Below are 23,497 nucleotides of genomic sequence, written 5' to 3' on the forward strand. Positions count from 1 at the left end.
GCTCAAGGCTTGAAACTGTTTCTTTGTATCAGGCCTCTTCTCAGATTCCCAGGGACAATGGTTCCAGATGAGGTATGACATCTTTGTTGCGTTGGCCCCAAGTTATGGGCAGTTTCCTACCCTTGCTGATTTCTGATTAAGTGGAAATATCACATGAACCCACAGGGTACGCCATTTAAAATACTTGAACATTTCTGTCTCTTTTTAGAGACTTGTCACATTCCGTGCCTGTCTGAAATAATCTAAAGATATCTGACTGTAAGAAATTTACTATATTTCAGTTGGGTGATTTTTGCAGACCATATTCATTTAATGAGAAATCCTACTTGCCAAGCCTCTTTGTTAGTTTCAAGGTCAATTGTGAAGCCATCAAGTTATACACGGAAGCAGTGTTAATCAGAATTTTCTGACCCTGGAAAATCTGAATTCTAATATTGGGTAAACTGTACCCTTCCAGAATTCAGATAGCATTCTGGGTGAGACACACATTTTTGGGCTTTCCACCTATATTCAGCTAGCAGTGAAAGAGAACATGACATTTGTCCAGTTTCACTATGTTTATGATGGCATATTCTACTCGCAGAATTGCTTCTTATATCACAAAGTGGTTGCGGATGCTCTAAGATCTTGGGGCCTTTCTCCAAAAACACATGAACAGTTCAATGTCTCAGAAATGATCCATCAGCCTAAAATAAATTCGTGCTGACAGATATAACTAACCATCAGGAGGCTGTCCAACAGGGAAGTTAGGATGTGAGCACCAGTGTTTCTTAGCTTCAAGCTGCTCAACTGTCTCTCAGGAAAGTATGCACTGAGATGATCGCAAGTCCCATGAGCCGCATTTCCACTGTGGCCGTGTAACCTGAGACACGTGTATTACAAACACACGCTCATATGTGCTATAAGCTTTCTGTTCACAGCTCAAAAAGCAGTCCAAATGTGGCTTGGATCAGTCAATGTATTGGGTTACAATTCCTAAGAAGGGTGCGGTGAGGGGCGAACAGAAGGCGAAAACCATTTCCTGATGAACTTGAAGCTTCACTAGGGCAGATGAAAAAGGTGACATGAATGTGCACACAATCCAACAAGCCTGAAGACCGAGCCATTATGTTGTTAACACCTTAGGAAAATGCCACTCACAGAGTATCAGGGTAATTAGAAACAGGAGGAAAACAACACTGAGGTTTGTGTCTTGCACACCACACACACACACACACACACACACACACACACACACACACACACACACACGGCTTGGACACAGTCCATTCCCTGGGACTGAAAGGACCTGGGGATGACTTTACATCTTCAGGTTTATTGAGCACCTTCTGTATACCAACACACACAGCGAATTGGCTTTGTGACTAAACTGTCAATTCTTGGTGGTTTGTATGCATGCATACTAAAAAATTAATAATGCAACATTTATCCTAGGGGGCCAAATCTGCCTCTCAGCCTCTCTATGACTGCCCTCTGGATTTCTGTTGGTTTATTTCTGTTCTACAACCATTCGAAAGAGTTACACAAGCATTTAGAATAGCACTATGCTGTTACATCGTCCCCTTCAACTCTCATAATAAACCACTGTGCTACGATGGCCCTAACATCTTAGACCCCAGGTAACTGAGGCTCAGAGATATTCAAATCTTGCATTAGTTTAGGAAGTGGCTTGCTTCTCTGAAACTACACAGGAGCATTGCCCAACGTCAAGATTTTGTTGCGTCTTCAATTCCTTGGCACCCTTCCCAAGGCAAGGCAGAATTCCAGCTTCAGGATATAAACCTTAGCTAAAAGCCCCAGAACTTTGAAATCAATTTCTCTATATGCCTTAGTGATGGAATATTTCTAAACTATTTGGGCTGCTTTGCCTGGAAAAGATTTCAGTGAGGAAATGAAATGGTTCTCAAGTTGGCTATTGCTTTCACATCATGAAAATGTGAGACGGTGCGCAATCAGTGTGGAGAACACTGGGTTTTATTCCTGTGCTGTGATCACACCTGGCAATTTTTTCTGAGCAGGGGAGCAACTACCATCTTTAATAAAGACATCTTAATGTCACAGATATTTGAGGGTGAATAAAATGAGAAGTGCTAAAAAAATCAAGATGGGAGCAGTTTTGTACCATCCAAATATTTGCTCTTGACAAATACTAGAAAAATTAACTATACGGTAACTTGGAAAATTAAGGCATATTATAAGGATTTGGGGACTAATTCAGTAACTATGCATTGCCCAGAAGAAAATTCATATGTTCTGCAGCCATCAGTTTAAGTAACTGTGACACCTTTGAAATGGCTATCCAGGACCTCGGTAGTTTTCATAAATAGTATTTTTTAGGCTGGCATCTAGTTCTGAAGTTTATTACTGGGTGAAATTGTTTTGTGGTGGGATTGATGGCATAAAATACATCTTCTGCCAAGATCCATCCAGCCAGTTTACAGATAGTTCTAGCCTGGAGTCAGCACTCAGGATTGGGAGAGAGGAGCGGCCAGAAACCACCTTGCCATTTCGTCCTCCACGTCCAGCTGAGCAGAACGTGCCCAAAATCTTTAGGGAAGAGCAATTTTTCCAAGGGGCATTTTCCAACCTACAGTGTATAGTCTGTGTATTTTAGAAACAGCTTCTAGCCTTGCAGGTAAAAGAATTTGTAAAGTGCTGAAGGAAATATTTATGCTGAAAACTCCATCAGATCATGAGCCTACTTTCCTAAGCAGCAGGAGCACTAAGAAAGAGGCAGCAAGTGGGATGGAATGTACTTGTAGCAGAGAGTGTTGCTTGCACAGTGGTAAAGGAATAAATAGTGGAAGGCAGAGAGTTCTGGAAGTTTTAATGGAATGGAAATGGTGCCGGGCTGTCCTGTGGGATTTCACCAGGTTAAGCACGGCCTGCCCTTGTCTGTGTATTTTACTGTGTGACTGATTCAGAAGTGGACTGATTTGCCATTGCCAATAGGTATCATATACGCCTCTGAAAGGCACTGCAGTATCCTGCTGTGCTGCTTGGCACAGGGCTGTGCTTCCTAAAGCTTTATTCTCTAAAACGCCTCCTGTTCGTCTTTAACCACACAGATCTCCAACTCACGGAACTTCCCTCACCCTCCTTTCCTTTTTGTAAATCTATACAGTTTTGTTCAAAGACAATCTGATATAAAACTCAAACTCTGGAGTTGCATATTCTTTGTGGACTTCATGTGGATGCATACCATACGGGCTAGGTAATACCTACTTGTCATCAGCCCCTCTCAGTGGAATATTAAAATAATCAGACAAATCCCCTCTGAGAAACATACCACAAATTAAAGCTGCCTTAGGCCCACTTTCAGATATTGTTGTTTAAGGAATATTTATCTTTTTGTTTTTTCACTGTGCAGTTCAGAGAAGCATAGGGTGCAAGTTTGAACAAGGCATGACTCCTCCTCTTAGTTTAAGTCCATTTTCAAGTTTCAGTCTCAACTCTTGAGGAAATCACGGGCATGTGCACGAAATCAGCGTGCTGAATTTGCTACATTAGCTTCGTGCCTCAATCCTTTGTTAAAAGGCTACAATCAATGTACCACATGATTAACATTAGCTACATTGAAAGCCAAAGGAGAAAATAATTCATGCAGCAATAATTTTATTTTTAAAAGAACAGGGATCTGTTAAACAATGATAAACTGGAAAAGATACATTCTCATGGCTAATATGATACTCAGCTTGGCTTAAGCCACATTTTCTGAAGGACATAAATGGTTATTTGCAAAAAAAGATGGAAAAAAATCAACTTAGTACGTATTAATTAACAATCTAAATTTGCATGTTAAAAAGTCTACCTATTAAAATGCAATTAGCAATATTATATTTGGAAAGTTTCTCCATTGTTTTTATAATTAATTATTTTACTATATGAAAATGGAAAAAAGCTACATAACTTTGTAAAGCTCAGGGGTGGAATCACAATCCAGAAGCTCTCGTGCTTTACGTTGCTGGTAGGCCCGGCTGTTGGACGGAAGCAAGGGAGAGGAAGGAAAGAGGCAGTCGGGACGACAGTGGGAGGAGCACGGGAACCACAGTGGGAGGAGCACGGGAACCACAGTGGGAGGAGCACGGGAACCACAGTGGGAGGAGCGCGGAGAGCAGGCAGATGGTTCAGGGCATCAGAGCCTGTGTGTGGGCTTGCTCCGCCGTCAGGGGAAGGCTAAAGGATACTTCTACCTGTTCAACCTCTTAAACATTCCTCACCCAACTGCAATGCTGAAGGATAACAGAAAACAAGAAACGTGGCCAGAGAAGAGGAGGGAGGAAGTCACAAAATGCTTTGATTTAGCAAAGGAAGACTCAAAGTCATGAAAAATAACAAATGCCTTTCCTAGCCTGGCCTCTCCACCACAGTGTCAGTATGAGTCAAGTCAAGCAACACAATGGGATCTCTGGCAGTTGAACCACCTTGGGATCGACATGGAGACACTGACAAATTATGGACTTTGAGGCTTCTACAAAAAGTTCATGGAAAATGGAATTGAAAGGTAATTTTGGCTTAGTGGAAAAATTCTGAAATTCATGTGTATGAGTGTATTTAAAGTTACTGAAAATACACATTATGCAAAAGATTTTCAAGTTTTAACCTTTTCAATTTTTTAAAACAAAATAAACATCTTTTAATTATATGCTCAAAAATGTTCAGAAGTACTCTTACCTAATTAATAGGATACACTGAATCTCATATTTTAAAATAATTTGTAAAATTTCTTATTTAAGCACTTACTCATGAAGTGAAAACTAAAATATTTTCTTTCAAATATGATTTTAAAATATTTATTTTACTTATTTGCATGGAGGATACACAAAGAAATACAGACACACAGAAGTGAGGAGAGGATGGGTGAGGTTAGCAGAGGAGATGATGGGAGAGCAGGGGAGAGGGGAGGAGGGGAGAGGAGAGGGTGGGAGAGGATGGCAGAGGAGGGCAGAAGGTGAGAGAGGAGAGAAAGTACGTGAGAGGAGCGGAGAGGAGGGGACCAGGCAGGAGAAGAGGGCACTGAGATGCCTGTGGTCCTCTGCTGCATCCTTCATCCTTTGGCTTGGCCAAAGCCAGCAGTCCAGACCTCGATGCGGATCCCGGAGCTGCGTGGCAAGGACTCCACTACTTGCAGCATTGTCTGCTGCATTAGCAGGACACTGGATCAGAGGCTGGCTGTGACTTGAATGCAGGCCTTCCCATATGGGATCCAGGATCCCAAGCAGCAACGTAGCCACTACATCCATGTTTGCTCCCCAAAATGTTTTCTTACAAAACAAAGCTGGGATTGTAGTGGAACGAGCAGGTCAGTTGTTTGTTTATTTATTTATTTAAGATGTCAGAGATACAGGCACAGATGGCTAGTGCTCCCATTTGTCCCATCCACTCTCCAGATGTCCACGATGGCTAGGGTTGGGCCAATCTCCACCGGCACTCAGTTTAGGCCTCCAAAATGGACTCAAGCAAGCAGCACTTAAGGGTTTTTCAAAATCTTGGACTACGTAACTTGTGAATTTATGCTAAAATTATTTATAATGAGTAGTAACAATACATCGGTAGACGATGAAGAACAAGCAAATTGGGTGTGATTTACGGACAATTCAGTATGTGATGGACTGTTGGCTACATACCTATTAAAAGAGATGCTGTCAGTAGTTTGGGGTCATACGGACTCTTCCCACGGCCATTTTCAAAATGGGAATCCTCCAGCTTAAAAATGTTGTCCTGTAGATTATAGAAAGAGTTTCTTTTATTTTAAGACAAGTGTTTTCAACAAAGCAGCAAATCAGAGATTGATCACTCAGGTGCAACAGCAAGGAACGTTTTTGATTGGTGTAAATTTTACAGATGGCAAAACATGTTGATTAAATATAACAATCTATACAGACATGAAAGTATACACGTGTAACCTTATAAACAAATGGTGTAATGGAGACTAGAATATTGGGAAACAAGGAAGAGCTGCTGTATGCATCTCTACTCCCAAATAAAATAAGGCCCTGATAACACTGCTCAACATACATTGATAACAAGATACCAGACCCTCAGGACACAGAGAAAGAGCAGAAAGCTGGACTTAAGACTACTACCGAAAGACTATATTATTGTACCTTACAAGGGACAGTGGGGAGGGCAGAAATGGAGGGAAGGGGGTAGGCACTATATCCACAAAACTGTATCATGGGAATGGAAGAAAGGAATGGGAGGGGAGGAAGGAAGGAAGAAAGAAACAAAAAGAAAGAGCAAGCAAGCAAGCAAGCAAGCAATCACTAGTTAGATAGCTTCTTAGGCTGGTGATTTTCAGTAGCAGCTGGAATGCGGCAAGTCCTAAAGCATCAATGAATTATAAAGGAACAGGACATGCCATGATAATAATACTGATAAGTTTTTTATCACATGATATACCAAGGTTCAAATTAAAACAAAATGACTTGCTAACTGTCACATTAGATGACACTTCTCTGCTTGTATATTCCAGGAGGACATGTTCAACGGTCATGGTGGTCATGGTCCCCACTCTGCATTATGTGCTTCTCTGGTGCCTACAAGATTCTCACGTTAGTCAGGAGGCACTTTGGTACCAGGGAAGCTCCCCAGACTGGCTGTCATCAGCTGACTCTCTCGGCAAGAAGCAAGAGACTCTCCTCATGTATGAGGGGGATACACATGACTGCAGGTGACACTGTTAGAACAAGCAGCACTTTTTTTTTTTTTTTTTGCAACCGAGAAGTCTGCTCTGTTGGGAATCAAGGGCCCAGGAGGAAAAATGAACTTTTGACTACACGTTAAAACAAAAAGCTCATCTTGAGTTAGAGTACAGGAAAGCATGACAACAAAAAACCTGATGGAGAAGAAATTAATTCATACCTAAGACATCGCTGTTGGAATGTGTCTAACTTGGTGCAAGCATCTGCAGCAGTGGAACAAATTGGAGGATATTTCTGAACACTCCTTTCAGAAGTAGGTGCTCTGGGAATTAATTAGCTCAGAATATGTATGCTTTTTCCAGTAGCACATTAACTTGTCCACAGGTTGAAATAAAATAGCGTTTTTGGCAGTTTCTCTATTCACATAAAAGTATTTTCTGTCTTCTTAGGATAGTAAATGGTGTTCATTTTATGGTCAATAAAGATCACTTTATTTTAACATTTAATATTTCTGATGGAACTAATGGCAGGGTTTCAAGTTGTGACTCTAGTGATTCTAGAAATTCATCTGAAATATGGAAGGTTGTGGTAAAGAAAGCAAACCAAGAGTGTTTTCCGGTTTTATGACCAAGAGCGAGAATCATCGATCCAATTCTCCCTTTGCATTGGTCCTACTAGACTCTGGCAATGATGCCTCAGCTTAATTTAAAAACTTGAGCTCAGCAGTAATTTGTGGGCTTTCTCAGAATTGTGCTAAGTTGTAGGAGGGGAGGCAGTGAGCCAAGGATCAGGCTCAGCTAGGCAAGGGACCCTGCTCTTGCTGTCGGGTCACTGTTTCCCATTGCTGAGACTCTAGTCACAAGTCCGTGTGGATACAGGTATTTAATCTCACAGCATTCCTGGGCACATTCAAGAATTTACATGGAAAATGGCAAAATAAAGACCAAAACCCTTTGTGTTTATTCTATTAATATTGTTCATGTTACCACGATAACACAATAATGTGAAAGTTCAAAACAAGTTGTTACTGTTAAAATCAACATTTCTAATATATGCCAAAAGAACTATACTGCAGGACAGTTTTATAGATGACTATGCTTTTCCACAAATACAATTTATTATAGTCTCTTGAACATGGAAATTATGATATGAAACATACTGTCATATGTTTATAAATTTAAACATCTTAATATATACTGAGATCTGTATGTACTTTGATTAAAAATTAGGAAATAGTAAAAAAAGGAAAAAGAAATATTGAGAGAAAGGTCTATGTTCTCCTGCCACAAATTATAATAGTGACATTTGAAATTTGTAGTGAAATTTGTGATTCCTTATTACAGACTGGAGGAAGCAGGAAGATACGGTGGCGTGGTGGAAAATAAGGATTTATGTAAAGGCTGCTCTTGCTTCTTGCCCCTATAATGCATTTTAAAAGGCTGACAAAGTCAAAGAAGCGGTGGTCCAAAGCAACTCACTTCCTAGCTGCAGCCAGATGGGAATACTTCCAAAAGTTTGCAGAAAACGGAATTGGGAGATAAGCTCAATTTTGTTGCACAAATATTGGAAATCACACATCTTAAGGGTTTTGACATAGTTCATGAAGACATCTATTATGAGGAAGCTATTCAAAAATTTCTGAGGTTTTCTGCCAACATGAATTTATCCTCTGATCTCATGAATTTTCTAAGTCCTCTTGTATGTACAAATCAATCTACAATGCTACGGAAGATGGGTGATAGTTTCCATCCCGCGTAATATTGAATCTGCAAGGTAAAGATCAGATACCCAGAAGAGAGACTGGATGCTGTTTCTGTTCCAGAGAGGCTGACGACAGTGCCAGGCAGTGTGCTCAAAGCTTTTCCCCTTCTGTTCAACCGATTAGCAACTGTCTCTTTTATTGGTACCTGACATCTCTGTTTTACAGGTAACTCCTGCCCAAATTTCTGATATCTACTGTGTCAATCTTATAGGTTTTCATATGATTCTGCAGAGGGCCAAAGCAAATTGAATTTCCTTTCCAGTTTAGTTAGATGGAGGCCTGGAAAGACATGTAATTTTTGATTTCTTGATTGAGAAGTATAATGATATTTCTTATATACATGGTTTGTGGTGTAAAATTTATACCTGTTACATGTGGCAATGGGGCTCAAGCTTGTTGACATCAGAAAGAACTAGGTATTATCTCTGGCTCTGCCATTTATTGGGGCCTCAGGTAAGTCTCTTAAACCCTTCTTAAATCCAGATTCCATATGTACAACTGGAGGATGAGAAAATTTCATTGTCCATGTGAAGATTTATGGTTATCGTGCATACAAAATGTGCCTACTGTGCATTCAGAGAAAATCATTCATTTCCTTTTCCTGCTGTTCATAATTGCCACAATAAAATTATTCTATCCTATATGGATTGAATCTCTGAGGGGATGGTGGAAATTCCTCCATATATTTCATTTGTCAAAATTAGGACAAATGTTTAAAAAATATTTCCCTGCTTCAAATCTGCACATTGCCAGGAGGATCAGTTTTTCCAATAGCTCGCTAGAAGCTTTCCAGAATGATTTAAATTGGAAACAAAATATATTGTTTTCTCTATACGTGATTTTCTTTCAAAGCGAGCATAGATGCCATTTCACTCAAATATTCTCCTGGGAATCTTTCAAAGTGAAAGGGCCCTAACTAGAACATTGGCAAAAATGGTATGTTAACCAGAATGACTGCTTTCAGTACGTTGCAGATAGGCGGAGCTCCCCATGTGAGCGCTGCTGTGATCTAGTGACTGAGCCTCCTTAGATGTGGGAGGGCATTGACCCACTGCAGAAGAACACTGTGTTTACGAGGTTGTGCATTAAAACCCCGTGTTGCCATATGTAACACATCATGTGCTTCGCTCGCTGGCTCTGCTCGGAAGGCCTTTGGAAATCGGATTGCTACCTAATGACTTTCTGTTTTAGAATACCGTCAAATGGATCACATATGCAAATAATGACTGAAATCCTGAGAGCCATTTGCACAATTAAATCGCCTAGCTTCCACGGCTAACTCGAGCTGACACAGCTCTCATTTTCAGTCATACATGAGCTAAGGACTGACTGCATAGACCCTAATTGCTTTAGCAGATACTGTGAATGGAGCAGAGAAGTCATGGTGCCGTATTTTACGGCATCATTGCATCAGTTTTCAACGACTATTTTTAGCTTTCAAGACCAGTCTTCCCCTTTGTCTTCTGGATTTCCTGAATGTTGTTAGACTGCAGTGAGGAAGGCATTAGAGGAAATAATAACCATGCTAATGCCTAACCCCGAGGCTTATAAATTTAAACTGTATGTGACATCATGGCAATGAATTTTCCAACTCTCAATCTCATCCAAGCAATAAATTTAGGTAACAGAGTTGCAATTTTAGTTCTTTCGTGCAATGCTCAAAACATAAATGACATTTTTAATAAGAAAGAAAAGAAAATCCTACGTATGTGGGACAGAATGAACATTTGGGGGTGGGTGGGAAGTATATAAAGTTATGTAGAAGGCAACCGTAGGGCAATATTTAAAGAAAGCATATTATAATATTGTAAGAATTTCAATTATTACACTTTCTGAAATTGCTCTTTCTCTTCTCCTGCTCCCTCCCCCCAAAATACTTCTCACACACAGGCAAGCTGTTCTGGATTAGAGCGTGTTCCCGGTGGTCATGCCATGCTTTTCTCCTTTCTGTTGGAAACACTTCCCTTCTTCCATCATCCTCCCTCTGCCTGCACCCCAGGATGACCGCCTTTTCCTTTAAGATTCATTTCAAACTCTCATCCTAGGAGAAATCTCCAAAGACTCTTGAAAAGATGACTTACTGGTTTTTCTTTATACACTAATTAGCAATTATACAAGGCAATGGCACACAGGGCAAAACTACAGACTTCAGCAAAGAAAGGTTGCAAGAAGCCTCCCCAGGAAACATCCTGAGCCCCTTACTCCAGCTGAGGCAAAACCTCCTGTGGTCAGGGGCATCTGAAAAAGGCGACTCCCAGTTGTACCAACACGAGTCAAATGTCTTTACATTGGCATTAACCATGTTTAAAGTGGTGGACACATGACTTGAGGCAGTGAAACTGGACAAAGGCAAATACAGAATATTTCCATTGTCACAGAAGTCTTATTGGGCAACACAGCTTTGAATTGCAGTTCCCTCACTGTTAGCAGCAGCACTGAGGCAAGAGCTGGCATTGGGCCAGGGCAGAATACTTGACATCAGACCACACTTAGAATGGGAAAAGTCCCAGCAATGAAAGGAAGAAGCCTACTGGTATTTGCTATTTTTCCAAAAAGCATGCATTTTAATTATTTGAAAGGTAAAGACACACACATACACACAGAGAGAGAACAGAGAGAGAGACCAAGAGCTTCTTTTCTAGTTCGTTTGCCAAACTTGTGAAGACCATGGACAAGGGGAAGGGTGAAGCCAACAGCTAGGAACTTGCCTGGGATCCTTCAAGTGGGTGGCAGGGACCCAGCGATGTGAGCTACCACTTGCTGATTCCTACAGTATACATTAGCAGAGCCAGGACTCAGAGCCAGGCACTGGGATGGAGAATATGGATGTCTCAAGTGGCATGTTGACATCCGCTCCAATCTTCGTGCTTTTTCAATCAGAACTTATGGTAATATTCAATAGACATACAAAGGCATGCACACACTGTGTCATTCTTTTATGGGGCAGACATTTTATTTTATCTATCATGTAAACTTCAGGCCATGATGCATGAACCGAGAAATTTCCCTGAGTCCCCAGCAGAGAACAGCACTCACATATTGACGCATTCTTGCTGTCTTTTTTTTTCCCTTTCCATTTTGGCAGTTAGTATCATACATGTTCTTTTATACTACTAATGTACTTAGAAGTAAGGGACAGAGCTTACTATATTTTTTCCAAATGCTAAGGCATAGTTTTCCATTGAATTCAAGTTCAATAAAAACAATAATATACAAGTGACAGAGCAGAAGAGTCTCCATGGAGAAACTGCATCCAAACAGCGGGGGCGGGGGGCATCTCTGGTCTCTCACAGCGAATAATTTAAGACTACTAAATTCACAGATGTGAGTACAATGGAGCAGTAGATGATAACCTACGAAGTTCAATGATCAAACCAAGCTTTAAAGTGAGTCTTGGGAAATGCACTTTTCAACTTCTTAGCGGCACATGTGCTATTGGTATGTTACTGGTCCTTGCATGTGTCACTATGGGAATATTCTTGCTATGAAAGATAAAAATTAAAACCTAAGGACAGTACAATTCTAAAACTTTTTATTTTATTATAAGCCTGCCTGTTTAATTTTCATTGCACCTTGCCATTCCTCACTGGCTTTTTAATACTAGTTTGTAAACAAACATGAGGATGAGGGTGGGTGTTTAGCAGCTCCCCATGACACCTGTATGCCGTATCTGAGGATGTAGGTTTGAGACCCAGTTTTGAGACACGGTTTTGCTTCTGATTGCAGCACCTGCTAATGTGAACCGTGGGAGGCAGGATGTGATGACTCAAGCAGGCGGGTCCCTGCCTCTCAGCAGATGGAAGTCTCTATTTCCAGCTTTTGTCTAGACCCCAGCTGTCGGGAGCATTCTTTCTCTTTCTGTATCTGTCACTGTCACTGTCACTCAAATAAGTTAAAAAATAAATAAATACATATATGTTTATATAAATAAATAAATAAATGTGTGTGTGTGTGTGTGTGTGTGTGTGTGTGTGTGTGTGTATGTGTGGTGACCAGCCTGGTGGCACAGCTGGTTAAGCTGCCACCTTTGGGGCCAACATGCCCTCTCAGAGTGCAGCTTTGAGTGCCATCTGGTCGGATTCAGATCCAGCTCCCTGCTCATGCACTCTGGGAGGTGCAGAGGATGGGCCCTGCCAGCCATGAGGAGACCCAGGCTCCTGCAGTTGGTCTGTTCAGACCCTCGCAGTTCTAGTATTTGGGTTCAAGTAGACTGAATATATCTCTCTCAGTTACTCTTTTAAAAAAAAAAGATAAATCTTTAAGTGTGTGTGTGTGTGTATGGGGGTACTTGTTTCAAGAGTCTACTTCACTTTAACTGAAGGACAAAATCACCATTATTCTTTTGCAGAACTTGGAAATCTTTCTGGTCTGTATAGTCTTTTTCCTACGAGTTCCAACATCATCCTAGTCAATCTGTTTCATCTGGTCGTTTCTGACCCATGGAGATTTCCCAGGCCTCTGGGTTATTCAAACTTGAGAAGATGCTTGCAATATTCTGTTCACATGTAAGACAATTCCTCATTGGTGTTCACATTTTTATTTTTGAAGCTTTACTAATTTACGTACATTTTTGAAATTAAGTCATATGACAAATATATTATTGAGCTAATACTAAGATTTATTTTGGAATATGGAAGTAAATGGATCATTTCTGAATTCTAGACACATACTAGAAATGGCAACAAAACCTATAAACAGTGAGAAACCTGAAACAAACTTTTGATAAAGACTAAACACACAACACTACTCACTGAAGTAAGAATCTGAGATCAGATCAGATCAGCTTTCAGTGCATAAAAAGGCAGGGTTATCATATACCGCGATGTATGATGTCCCCCAAATGATAGAAATGGAAACCGCACAGGACCAACTGGGGACAGGCAAGTTTCTCCTTTGGCACAGACAGCTGGGCTTGGTTTCATTCAGACTTGTAAGATGTCTCTTGGGGGAAGACTCAGGCATGTGGCTATGGGCAAGCGAGTGAATGCTGGGTCGGAAGGGTACAGAGAGAGAACTCAGAGAAACCAGGCATGTTGTTCCAGGCAGAGGGAGCAGCACAAGAAAAATGTGAAGGAAAAACAGACGGACTTCCTATTCAAGCAGTAATACAAGGTCGAGTTCAAACAATTCAGGATGCATAAATATACAATATACACTGAGAATAAAGTGGAAAAATAGATCAACCATAGAGACTCTTCTGCAGAAATAAGCAGTGGGGTCAGAGCACAGGGATTATTTCCATTGGAGAACAAGGGCATCAAACAAGTGCAATCACGTGATGAGCCCGAAAGGGATGAGTGGGATGACTTAGATGTGGATGCTTGGCGGTAGGTAAGGAACTGCTCCCAAGCCGGGGGAGGGCAGGATTGGGTCTTATTACACATCATGGAGTTGAAAGGACTTGGCGTGTTGTATTTGGTGGCTCATATTCTTAACCCCAGTTGCATCACGTTCCTCTTTGATGTTCAAGTAAAGCTATGGGTTCTTCTCTGAAGAAAACTGGAATAAATCCTACCTGCATTTTGTAAGCAATCCGAAGAGTTTACGGATCTCCTGCGCTCACTGTCGGCGGCTCCCAGCCACCCTGGGCTTGTCTCCCACGGCACGCCTCTCAGATTCTATCAGTCTGACTGGACGCAGTTGTTCTGCTGTTCTTTGTTCTCCACGGCATACATAAATGCAGGGATTAAACAGATTTTTAAATCTACTTTTCCCTTACATTCTCTACTTACTATTATTTGGAATGCATCTATTTTTGTGAATTCAGCGATTGAACTTCTGCCTCCTCCCTCCGTTAATCAGGTTGTTGAAACTTGGTTTCCGGGCCTGCATGAAATCTCCTTATTTTCCACGGTTATTTCAGAATTGAGAGCTATTAAGAGTCCTTGACTGTTCAAAAGACTCTAAGTGCAATTACTAACAATAAGCTTCATAAAAATTAGTCTGTCAGAAACAGTTATTTGACAACATACATTGTACGAAGACACAAAAGAAATGGAACCCTGGTCTCCGTCACCTTACCAAGTGTGAGAAACTTGAAAAGCGATGCTACATGAATAAAGCAAGGGGAATTTCCTGCCCTGACTATGCTGCATTAACTCTGCCTTCAACTGAACCATGAGAGGTGGCCATATCACATTAGGTTTTAATTTTCCCTTACAATAAAACAAAAAAAAATGTTGCTTTTAAATGACTTACTAATTTAAGAAAGAACGTTAGTGAAAAATAAATGCAAGAAAAAGGTATTTTATATAAAATATTTTGGGTCTGGCCCAGGGGTGATAGCTCAATGCTTAAATCCTTGGCTTGCACATGCCAGGATGTCATATGGTCGCTGGTTCGTATCCTGGATGCTCCACTTCCCATCCAGCTCTCTGCTTGTGGCCTGGGAAAGCAGTCTAGGACATCCCAACACCTTGGAACCCTGCACCCACGTGGGAGAACTGGAAGAAGCTCCTGGCTCCCGGCTGCAGGTTGGTGCAGCTCCAGCTGTAGCAGCTGCTTGGGAAGTGAATGAGCGGATGGAGGATCTTTTTCTCTGTAAACCTGCCTTTCTAATACATATTTTAAAAAATAATTTTTCAGGTCTGAGGTAACCAATAACTTCTTTCCACATCAATTAATACTTTCGAGTAGCTTCTGATATTTACTGATTGGTTTTAAATATTTGGTTTTAAACCTAAAATGTTGTTGTAGCTGAAATATTTTGAATTAATAATTATGCTGATAATGTTTAATCATTTCCATGAATTTTTTCACAAAATGACTTGGGAAAGAAAGTTTCTTCACATAATAACTGTTCAATGAAAATCAGTCTGCCCTAAAATAAACAGTGAAAATATTCCAGTTAGCATCCACATTACTGTTCATGGATATATGAGCAACCTTTAGTTGCAACTGGGCAGAATTTTTATTACATATAACTTCTGTTTCTGGGAAATTTATATCAAAATGCAAACAGGAGGAAGGGCAGTGCTTATTACCAGGGTCAGTGGCTTTCCCAGAAAGTCCAAGCATGGCTTGAACCCAGCTGGGTGGTTTGAACCGAGCTGGGTGGCTTGAACCGAGCTGGGTGGTTTGAACTGAGCTGGGTGGCTTGAACCCAGCTGGGTGGCTTGAACTGAGCTGGGTGCCTTGAACCCAGCTGGGTGGCTTGAACCGAGCTGGGTGGCTTGAACTGAGCTGGGTGCCTTGAACCCAGCTGGGTGGTTTGAACCGAGCTGAGTGGTTTGAACCGAGCTGGGTGGTTTGAACCGAGCTGGGTGGCTTGAACCCAGCTGGGTGCCTTGAACCCAGCTGGGTGGTTTGAACCGAGCTGGGTGGCTTGCCCAGTGCGGGGAGTTGGCCGCAGTGTTGGCTCAGTTCAGCAGACACCTGAGCCCTGAAATTGGTTTGCAGACTTCACCTGAGTTCTTGGGACCCACACTCTTCACATCGTTTGAATTGGAGGCAAATGTGACAAACTGTTATTATTCATGGATTATGAACTCTTACTCCTATGGCCCTGTTGTGTCAAATATGGATCCATTATATTTCACAGAATTTTTAATCATCTCTTTGAAATCTCAAAATTCTTATGCATGCAGTGGAAATAGTTCACAGACTTTCTCCAGTGACTAAATGAGGCATAATATATATTATTGCAAGGAAGCATTCCTAAATCATATAGAAATTGTGGTGATTACAATTTTGTCATGAACGCATTTTTAATGATATATCTTTGCTATGACGGCATGGTGATAGCTCATTTTCTAGGATAATAATCGTTAGTTAGCTCATAAGCAACTATTAGTTGCTCCAAAGTGCTTTGTAGATGTTTACAATCTTATCTTTGAAATTCACCTTAAAACACAAAGTGAGATTATCCCAGTTTTGTAGATTAAAAAGGCAAAATTGACTTCCTCGGGTCACATAGTTAGCACACAGCAAAGGCAGTGCCTGTTTCCAGAAAGAGTGATAAACAGGAAGATTATAAAAGCCTTACTCTCATGCTCGACTTGGCCAACCATGGTGCTTTATGAACGCATCGCACCCAGCTCAAAGAGCCTACGGCGCAGTCTGTCTGTTCAAACATAGTTGGTAGTTTTTGTAGATTGTGCCGTGTTAGGTCCTGGCTTAATCTTCATGAAACCACTTAGGTTGATACATTTGACATTATACCGTTAGTAAGTTAAGGGCAAGTAGGAGGGAAGGACATATTTCCAACTTCATTTTCATAAATGTGTGAAGTCTCTTTGTCACTAAATTTGTGAAAAGTGACAACCACTTTTGACTCCCCTCCTAGCCATAATATCAACATGCACGCAGCACTTATAGCCGCATTAATTAGGATTTCCCTTCCTGAATCTAAGCCACCTGAGTTAATCTGATTCTCCTGACAAACTTCAAGGCCATAACTCATCTGTCTTTTGTCATCATTAAAATTAATGGTCTAAACCAAGGAAAACAGAAAGCATATGTCTCCATATTTTATGTAGATTATATTTTTAATAGGAGCTTAATTTGAGTTTATGCAGATATCACATGGCTGTCATGGCATAATTATTCAGCTACGAATGCCTGTTAACTCCCAAGCTAGGTAACAATGAAAGGGAAAATTCTATCTTGGTTAGAATGAGCAATGCCAGAGCAGGAACAATTTACAATATTTTGTCCCAGAGAGACCTAGTAAAATAAGCTTAGTACAAGAGCAAATCAATGGTGCACAAAAGGAAAACAGCGGAACAAGTCACAGCCAAAGTGCAGTTACTTTTCCTAATTGGTGATCGTATAATTTTATCAAGCGCCGGAGATTTTTATTGAAAATTGTGAACGTTTAGGTTTTCCTTTTAATCGCTTTTTGTAAATGTGTTTTTCACCTCCATGTTTAGACACTACTAGGAAATTTCACCAACCTAAATGTAAATATGTCAGCAGAAGGGAACATATGTAAGAAGAACTGGAATCTGCTCGTATGGTTTCTTTACATTTAAAGACTCTTGATGTGCCATCTGGGGGGTGATGAGGCCAACACGATGAACATTTTATTTATACGGAGCTCTGTTGTTGTAAAGGCTTGTCACTCAAGTGCTGTCATAATGATATGATGTAATTCTGACTTTCTTTTAGCAAATTAGAAGAAACTTCAAAATTAATTATTATTTTGGCAAGTTATCTTAAAAAAGAGAAAATCTTGTCACTTCTGGGTGATAATTTAAATTTTAACAAACAATTTGGGGATTAGAAAAGTCTTTAACACTATATCTGCATTTTAACTCATTTTTCTTTTAGAAATATATCCAAATGAAAGGGAATAAAACAGGAAAAGAAAAGGAAATTAAATCTCAAAGAGTGTATAATAGCTGTATTTAGAATGCTGAAATTTCAATGCCAGAACAAGGGGAATGGTTCAGCATGACATAAGTATAGAAATGAGTATGATGCAGGTATTGAAATAAAGGAAAGGTTTACATTCTATACATTTCAACACTTAGAAATACACTTCTCTCATGTCATGCTGGAAGGAATTTGGGAACAGTGCGATGCCGTGTAGACACATGGAGAAAAATTCTGAATGCAATGCATTCAGAGGCTAGATCTCCAGATGGTGAAGTTTGGGTATTTTTCCTTTTCTACATTTAATATTTTTAATGTTTTCATAGTGCTAATGAAACACATGTATGCAAAGAGCGAGGGTCTCCAAATCCTGCTGTATGTGTAAATCTTCCAGTTGGTAGTACCTGAATCTAGCCCAAACACATGGTCTACCGGTCTAATATAGGATCTTGAAATCATGAATTTAGATTTCTTTTTACAGGACCCAAGGCTTTTCATGGGACAATTCAAGGTTCCCCTCAGTCCCTCAAATCTGGCATCTCTTTCTATCGTCTGCACAAACACTGCAGGTACTGAGCTTGAATCTCTTTGAAAGCACTGTAACTTAGGACCACCAAGCACTACATGGACATTTATTATCTAGCTAGTGCCCACTCTTCAGACCTACTTCAAGCACCGATGAGCTGGGGCCATGCACATGATGGAAATAACACAAAATCAAGCAATTCACCATGACTGGAGGTGGATGTTACAGAAACTCGAAAGTGACACGCAGCTCTGCTCCAACCCCTTTAGTATCATAAACCCCCCATAGCTTCACTCACGCCTTCTTTATATAATCACATTAAGCCATGTATATACCATGGCTTAACAGAGCTCTGTTTTATTTTTTTTTTAAAAAATCCTGGCTGCTCAAAATATCTATGAATACTCTGACTATTCAAAATGAAATAATTTATGTCTAAATCGATTATCCAGAAATTTTTAAGGGTCGAACCATGAGACTTTGTTGAACAATAGCAGAAAGGAGGCTGAGCAACCCTCACGTCAGTTATCTGCACATCGTCATACAAACCGTGACAGTCTTGCCTTTCTATTTAGCTTGTTGACTTCACTTCTTTGTGCACCATGGGCATTTGAGTCATGTCTAAGTGGGTCTCTATCATTGATAAAAGTCATTTTCTACCTGGACAGCACCAGAAAAATGTTTGCATGATCTAGAATAAAACAAGTATTTAGTCTTAACTACTAATTACCATATTTAATGTTAGAAAGTATACTATAGGCCTAAAATTACCATCCACATGAATGGGATATTTATCTTACTACAAATTATTTTGATGAGTTAAAACCTAAATTAATATCCTGCTCAGCTTATTCATGGAAATTTACAGTTCTTCAAAAACATACTTTAATTGCTGGCATTAGGAATTTTAAAAAATTTTAGGTATAGAAATAATATTAACGGATACAAGGAACTGAGAATAATAAAATAGTTAACTGCTGCAAATGATGATGTTTATGTCCACTTAATTGTAAAATACAAGTGCAAAGCACACACATGGAGGTAAGAGTCTACACGAATTGAAGCACAGTGCACAGGATTCTAGCTGGCCCTAAGCTGCCGGTCTGTTCCGCATCAGAGGGCCTAAGGTCAAGTCTCGGCCTTGGCTCCTGCTAACGTGGATCCTGGTAGTCAGCAGCAACGGCTCAAGCTGTTGGGTGCTTTTCACCCATCTGGCAGGCCTGAATTGGATGCCCAGCTCCCGGATGACTGAAATAGTAGCGATAGAAAAAGATTTAGCAAAATCATGTTTTCTATTTTTCTAGAAACTGTGAAAAACTATTAAAAATGGTCATACTTTGTTCAATCTATATTTGATCATTATGGATGGGTAATATATCTATGGTCAAAAATCCCTTAAAATATGTACTCAAATGGATAAATTAGAAGGGACATTGATGGACCTAAAAGTGACTATTTAGGTACAAATGTAAATACATGTGTATGCATACTGTTGTACACACCTGTGCATATAGTCCAAAAATGTGATCTTACGTGTATGCTACAGATGAATATGCTCACGACTTATTTACTTTACCATTGTCCCAATGTACAGATACGCACAAGAAACTGTAATGTTATTTTAAATGTAACAAAAATGCTGTATTTATGTTTCTATGTTTTAATTTCTGAACCCTTCTCCCTTTTTTTTTTCTTTATACCACCAGGAACAACACTGAAGTTGATCTTCCCCATGGTAGCAGAAGAAAAACAGATTTTACCATTTGGTACCACTTGTCTCATGCTCCTTCCTCTGGCACTGCTTCATTACTGCCTTGATCACCCATTTGTTGGCACACAGACAAAGGAGTAGAACTTCAAAGAGTCTGACATATAAGGTATGTGTTTTCATTTTTAAATTGTGAATTACTTATTTTAGCTATGTTTTGCCTGGAAAGCTACCTGGCAAGCATGAGTAAAAGGAACTGAAAAGATCAATTTGACAACACTACAGATGATGAGTCAGGGGTAGGAAAGCGGTTGAAAAAGGCTTTAGTGAGGTCATGCAGTGGTAATCCTGAGACTTAGGTAACTTCTCACATTATCATCTTTGTGGGAATCCTATTTGGTAGATAAAATAAAGGCTGTTTGACAAATAAACAAATTTCCTTTGACACTTAATATATTTTGCATAGAAATAGTTCTCCTAAATTTAAAGAGAAAAGCTTGTATTATGTTAAACTTGTAGAAATTTAGTCCTAAAGATCTCATTAAAAAAATGACAGATACAATGTTGGAACAGCTTTGAATACTAAGTCTGTAAGTAACAGCCAACCATGATACTCATTTTTGAACTCAAGGATTTCCTACAAATTATCATTATTAATCCACAGTCACAAGAAGTTCCAACTATGCAAAGTATGTACATGGACAGGAAAAGCAAGCTTTGGTCTTGTGGCAAAGAAAAATACTCTCCCATGGACATGATCTCTATTTGCACAAGCACAGACTCAAAGCTTGTCTGATTCTCAAAAGTTCAAGTGAAGAACATATATGTCGCCTGCCAGGGATGTTCACTCCCTTGTTCGTAGAAGAAAAAACAGAATTTCATTCTTAAATTTGATGTTGGGATGTTGAGAAAGTTGAAATATCTCTGCACACAAATACAATAACAATGAAAACTTAGATATCTAAATGTCAGCCAAGTACAAAGTTGATTGGAAAATCATTACCTAGAATTACCTTGGAGAATAAGTCACCTTATGCTAATGCTATCTATATAAAAATTGATTTTAATGGACATTAAATCATAAAATTAGCATAGATAATAGCAATGACATGGAAGGAAAACTGTCTAATTATGGAATTTTAATTCAAGTTTTCTTTCTTGAATTAAATTCAATTATCAGAATGACAAGATAACTGGGAAGAAACACACACACACACACACACACACACACACACACAATTTAGCCATCGGCTCAGTCTCCAAATGCCTGCAACAATCAAGGCTGGAGCAGGTGGAAGCCATGTCCTAGGGACTCCATCTGCACCTCCCACCTGGGCAGATGTACTCGGGTCATCATTACCAGGCTGTGGCATGACACCTGCTCCAGTGAGTTATAAATCTGTACATGTTGGTTTAAATTTTTTCATTAAAAAATCATTTGCGAACATAAAAGAGATCAGTTAATCTTCTAGATAGTGGAAATCAGAATAAATATATAGAAATTTGGGTAAATTCACTTATGTCATAACCTGGTTAGTCCAATTTTCCAAAACATAAATTGTCCGAGAATGATGCAACACTTTGTAGCTCATTTGAAACAGCAAATGGCACCTGGTCTATTTACGGCACACCATGGAATGGCTGCTGCTAGATGCATGATTATAAAAAAGTTCTTTGTATTGAAACAGCACACTTTCTTCAGAGTTCTGCTAGTTTTGCGGTTTTAAACAGCTGAAAAGAACATTTCTGGAATCTGAGTCTACTCTCATGTGGTTGAAATATATGCTCCTGGATACGGCACATATTAGAAAGCGAGTCCTTTTCATGTGAGGACACTCAAATTTCACATACGCCAACCTGCTACCTACAGAAGAAAGCAGATAATTCACAGTATTACTATTGAACAATAAAAAGCCTTTCAATATTCTAACACCTGTAAATATTTTCCTACCTCAGGCAAAGCACAGAAGCGACCTGATCTCAAAATTAGTAAACTATTTCTCCTTTATAGATCAGATTACAAAATGGGTCCTTTTCAGCTACTTTATGATAGCTGGAAAAGCTGCTCCTTAGCTCTGAGTCACTGCCAAAGACTATGGTATTAGGAAAACCTTGCAGCTGAAACCTGAGACTACCCATGTGACATGATCCCCCGCAACCTGTGTTTCTCCTGGGACCTCAAGAACAAAGGCAAAAGATGTGTCAACAGGAACAAGGGGGGATGCTACATTTGGAATGCGACATTTTTTGGCTGAGAGCATCAATGGGCTGTTTTGAAGTTTAGGAAGAGCAAAGGGAGGAAGGGGAGAGGGTGTCTTAGGGAATGGGATGATAGACGTAGGAGGAGATCGCATTACACTGAGCTTTGAACCTGACCATAAAATCGTAGACACTGGTCTGCAAGCAAAGAGGGAGTTGGTGGCTGGGTAGAGGGCAGTGAGCAGACACAGATGGATATGAAAGATGGCTGCAAGACCAGGAAAGGAGACGACAGGGTAGGAGCTATACTGAGGAATATCCTGCAGGTCGTGCTGCAGTTAAAAACCACAGCACAATGCTCAATTTTTGCCTTTTTTGGGGCATATAAAAATGTCCATTCACATAGAACAGAAGAGAACCCAGTAGAAAACATGGAAATAAATCTATTGAATTATTTATATCATAAAATTAATGTCATCTTTAGTACCCCTCATAGTACTCTTTTTTTTATTAACTTCCTTAACCTCTTTAAAATAAATGAAGTCAGCATGCTCTTCTGGTGTTTTATATCCTCCACTCCCCCTCACCCTTTTAAAAGTTAAGTGAGGCACAACGGAAGAGACGCCTGTGAATGGGTTGTCAGGAAGATAAGGCATCTGCTTAGAAACTGGGACAGCCTGCCATCCCTGGAGACATTCTCTGTAGATTCCCTGCACGGCTGCAGTCACACCACTGCTGGCTGCCCTTGCAGCACCCTTGGGAGTTGGGGACAGATCACAGCAGCCATGACCCAGAGCTCAGCAAAGTCTGAAGCCGCGCACCTGCCCCTGCAGTCTCTGCAAGCCACGCCCTGTGTCTGAACCCAAGAGCTGCACTATGGCTTCAGGTGTCCCCGCACGTGATCACAACACAGACAGCCTCTGCGCTCATTTTTCTTATCATTCTTCCACACAGTCAGAACCCCGAGGGACAATGGAAGAGACAGGTACTGTGTTCTGTGTTTTACAGTAACACAGCAAGAATGTGTAACAAGGATATAGCCAAAGTATTACAGTAGAAGACAACAGGCTTCAAGTTGCTACCAGGCACAACATTTGATCTTTAAGATTCATAGTACAAAGGGATACAGTTTGCATGTTGAGGACAGATCCAGGGACCACGCCTGATGCTCAGTCTGGCTGTGCCACAGGTTGTCCTAACTTGTTTCTTTGTAGGCTTGAAACAGTAACCAGGGACCTGCATAAGGAATGACAGGACTAAGAAAGAGAGATAAGCACCAGGGTTTTCAAAGGATTATTTAGAAAATATATTTGAGGCTGTTAAAGATAAAACCTTACACAATT

At 40.2% G+C, this 23,497-nt stretch overlaps 1 protein-coding gene across 1 annotated transcript in view; it reads right to left on the reverse strand.

Annotated features, from left to right (window-relative positions):
* SEMA3A (semaphorin 3A) overlaps nucleotides 1–23,497 on the reverse strand; it is a 179,270-nt gene that overhangs the window by 71,980 nt on the left and 83,793 nt on the right. The window contains exon 5 of the mRNA XM_040964932.1: nucleotides 5,628–5,721. Within this exon, the coding sequence (XP_040820866.1) occupies nucleotides 5,628–5,721 (94 nt within the window). The remainder of the gene's footprint in view (nucleotides 1–5,627; nucleotides 5,722–23,497) is intronic.

This window comes from Ochotona curzoniae, unplaced genomic scaffold, assembly GCF_017591425.1.
Source record: "Ochotona curzoniae isolate NIBS_2020 unplaced genomic scaffold, NIBS_Ocur_1.0 scaffold_3835, whole genome shotgun sequence".
Lineage (NCBI taxonomy): Eukaryota > Metazoa > Chordata > Mammalia > Lagomorpha > Ochotonidae > Ochotona > Ochotona curzoniae.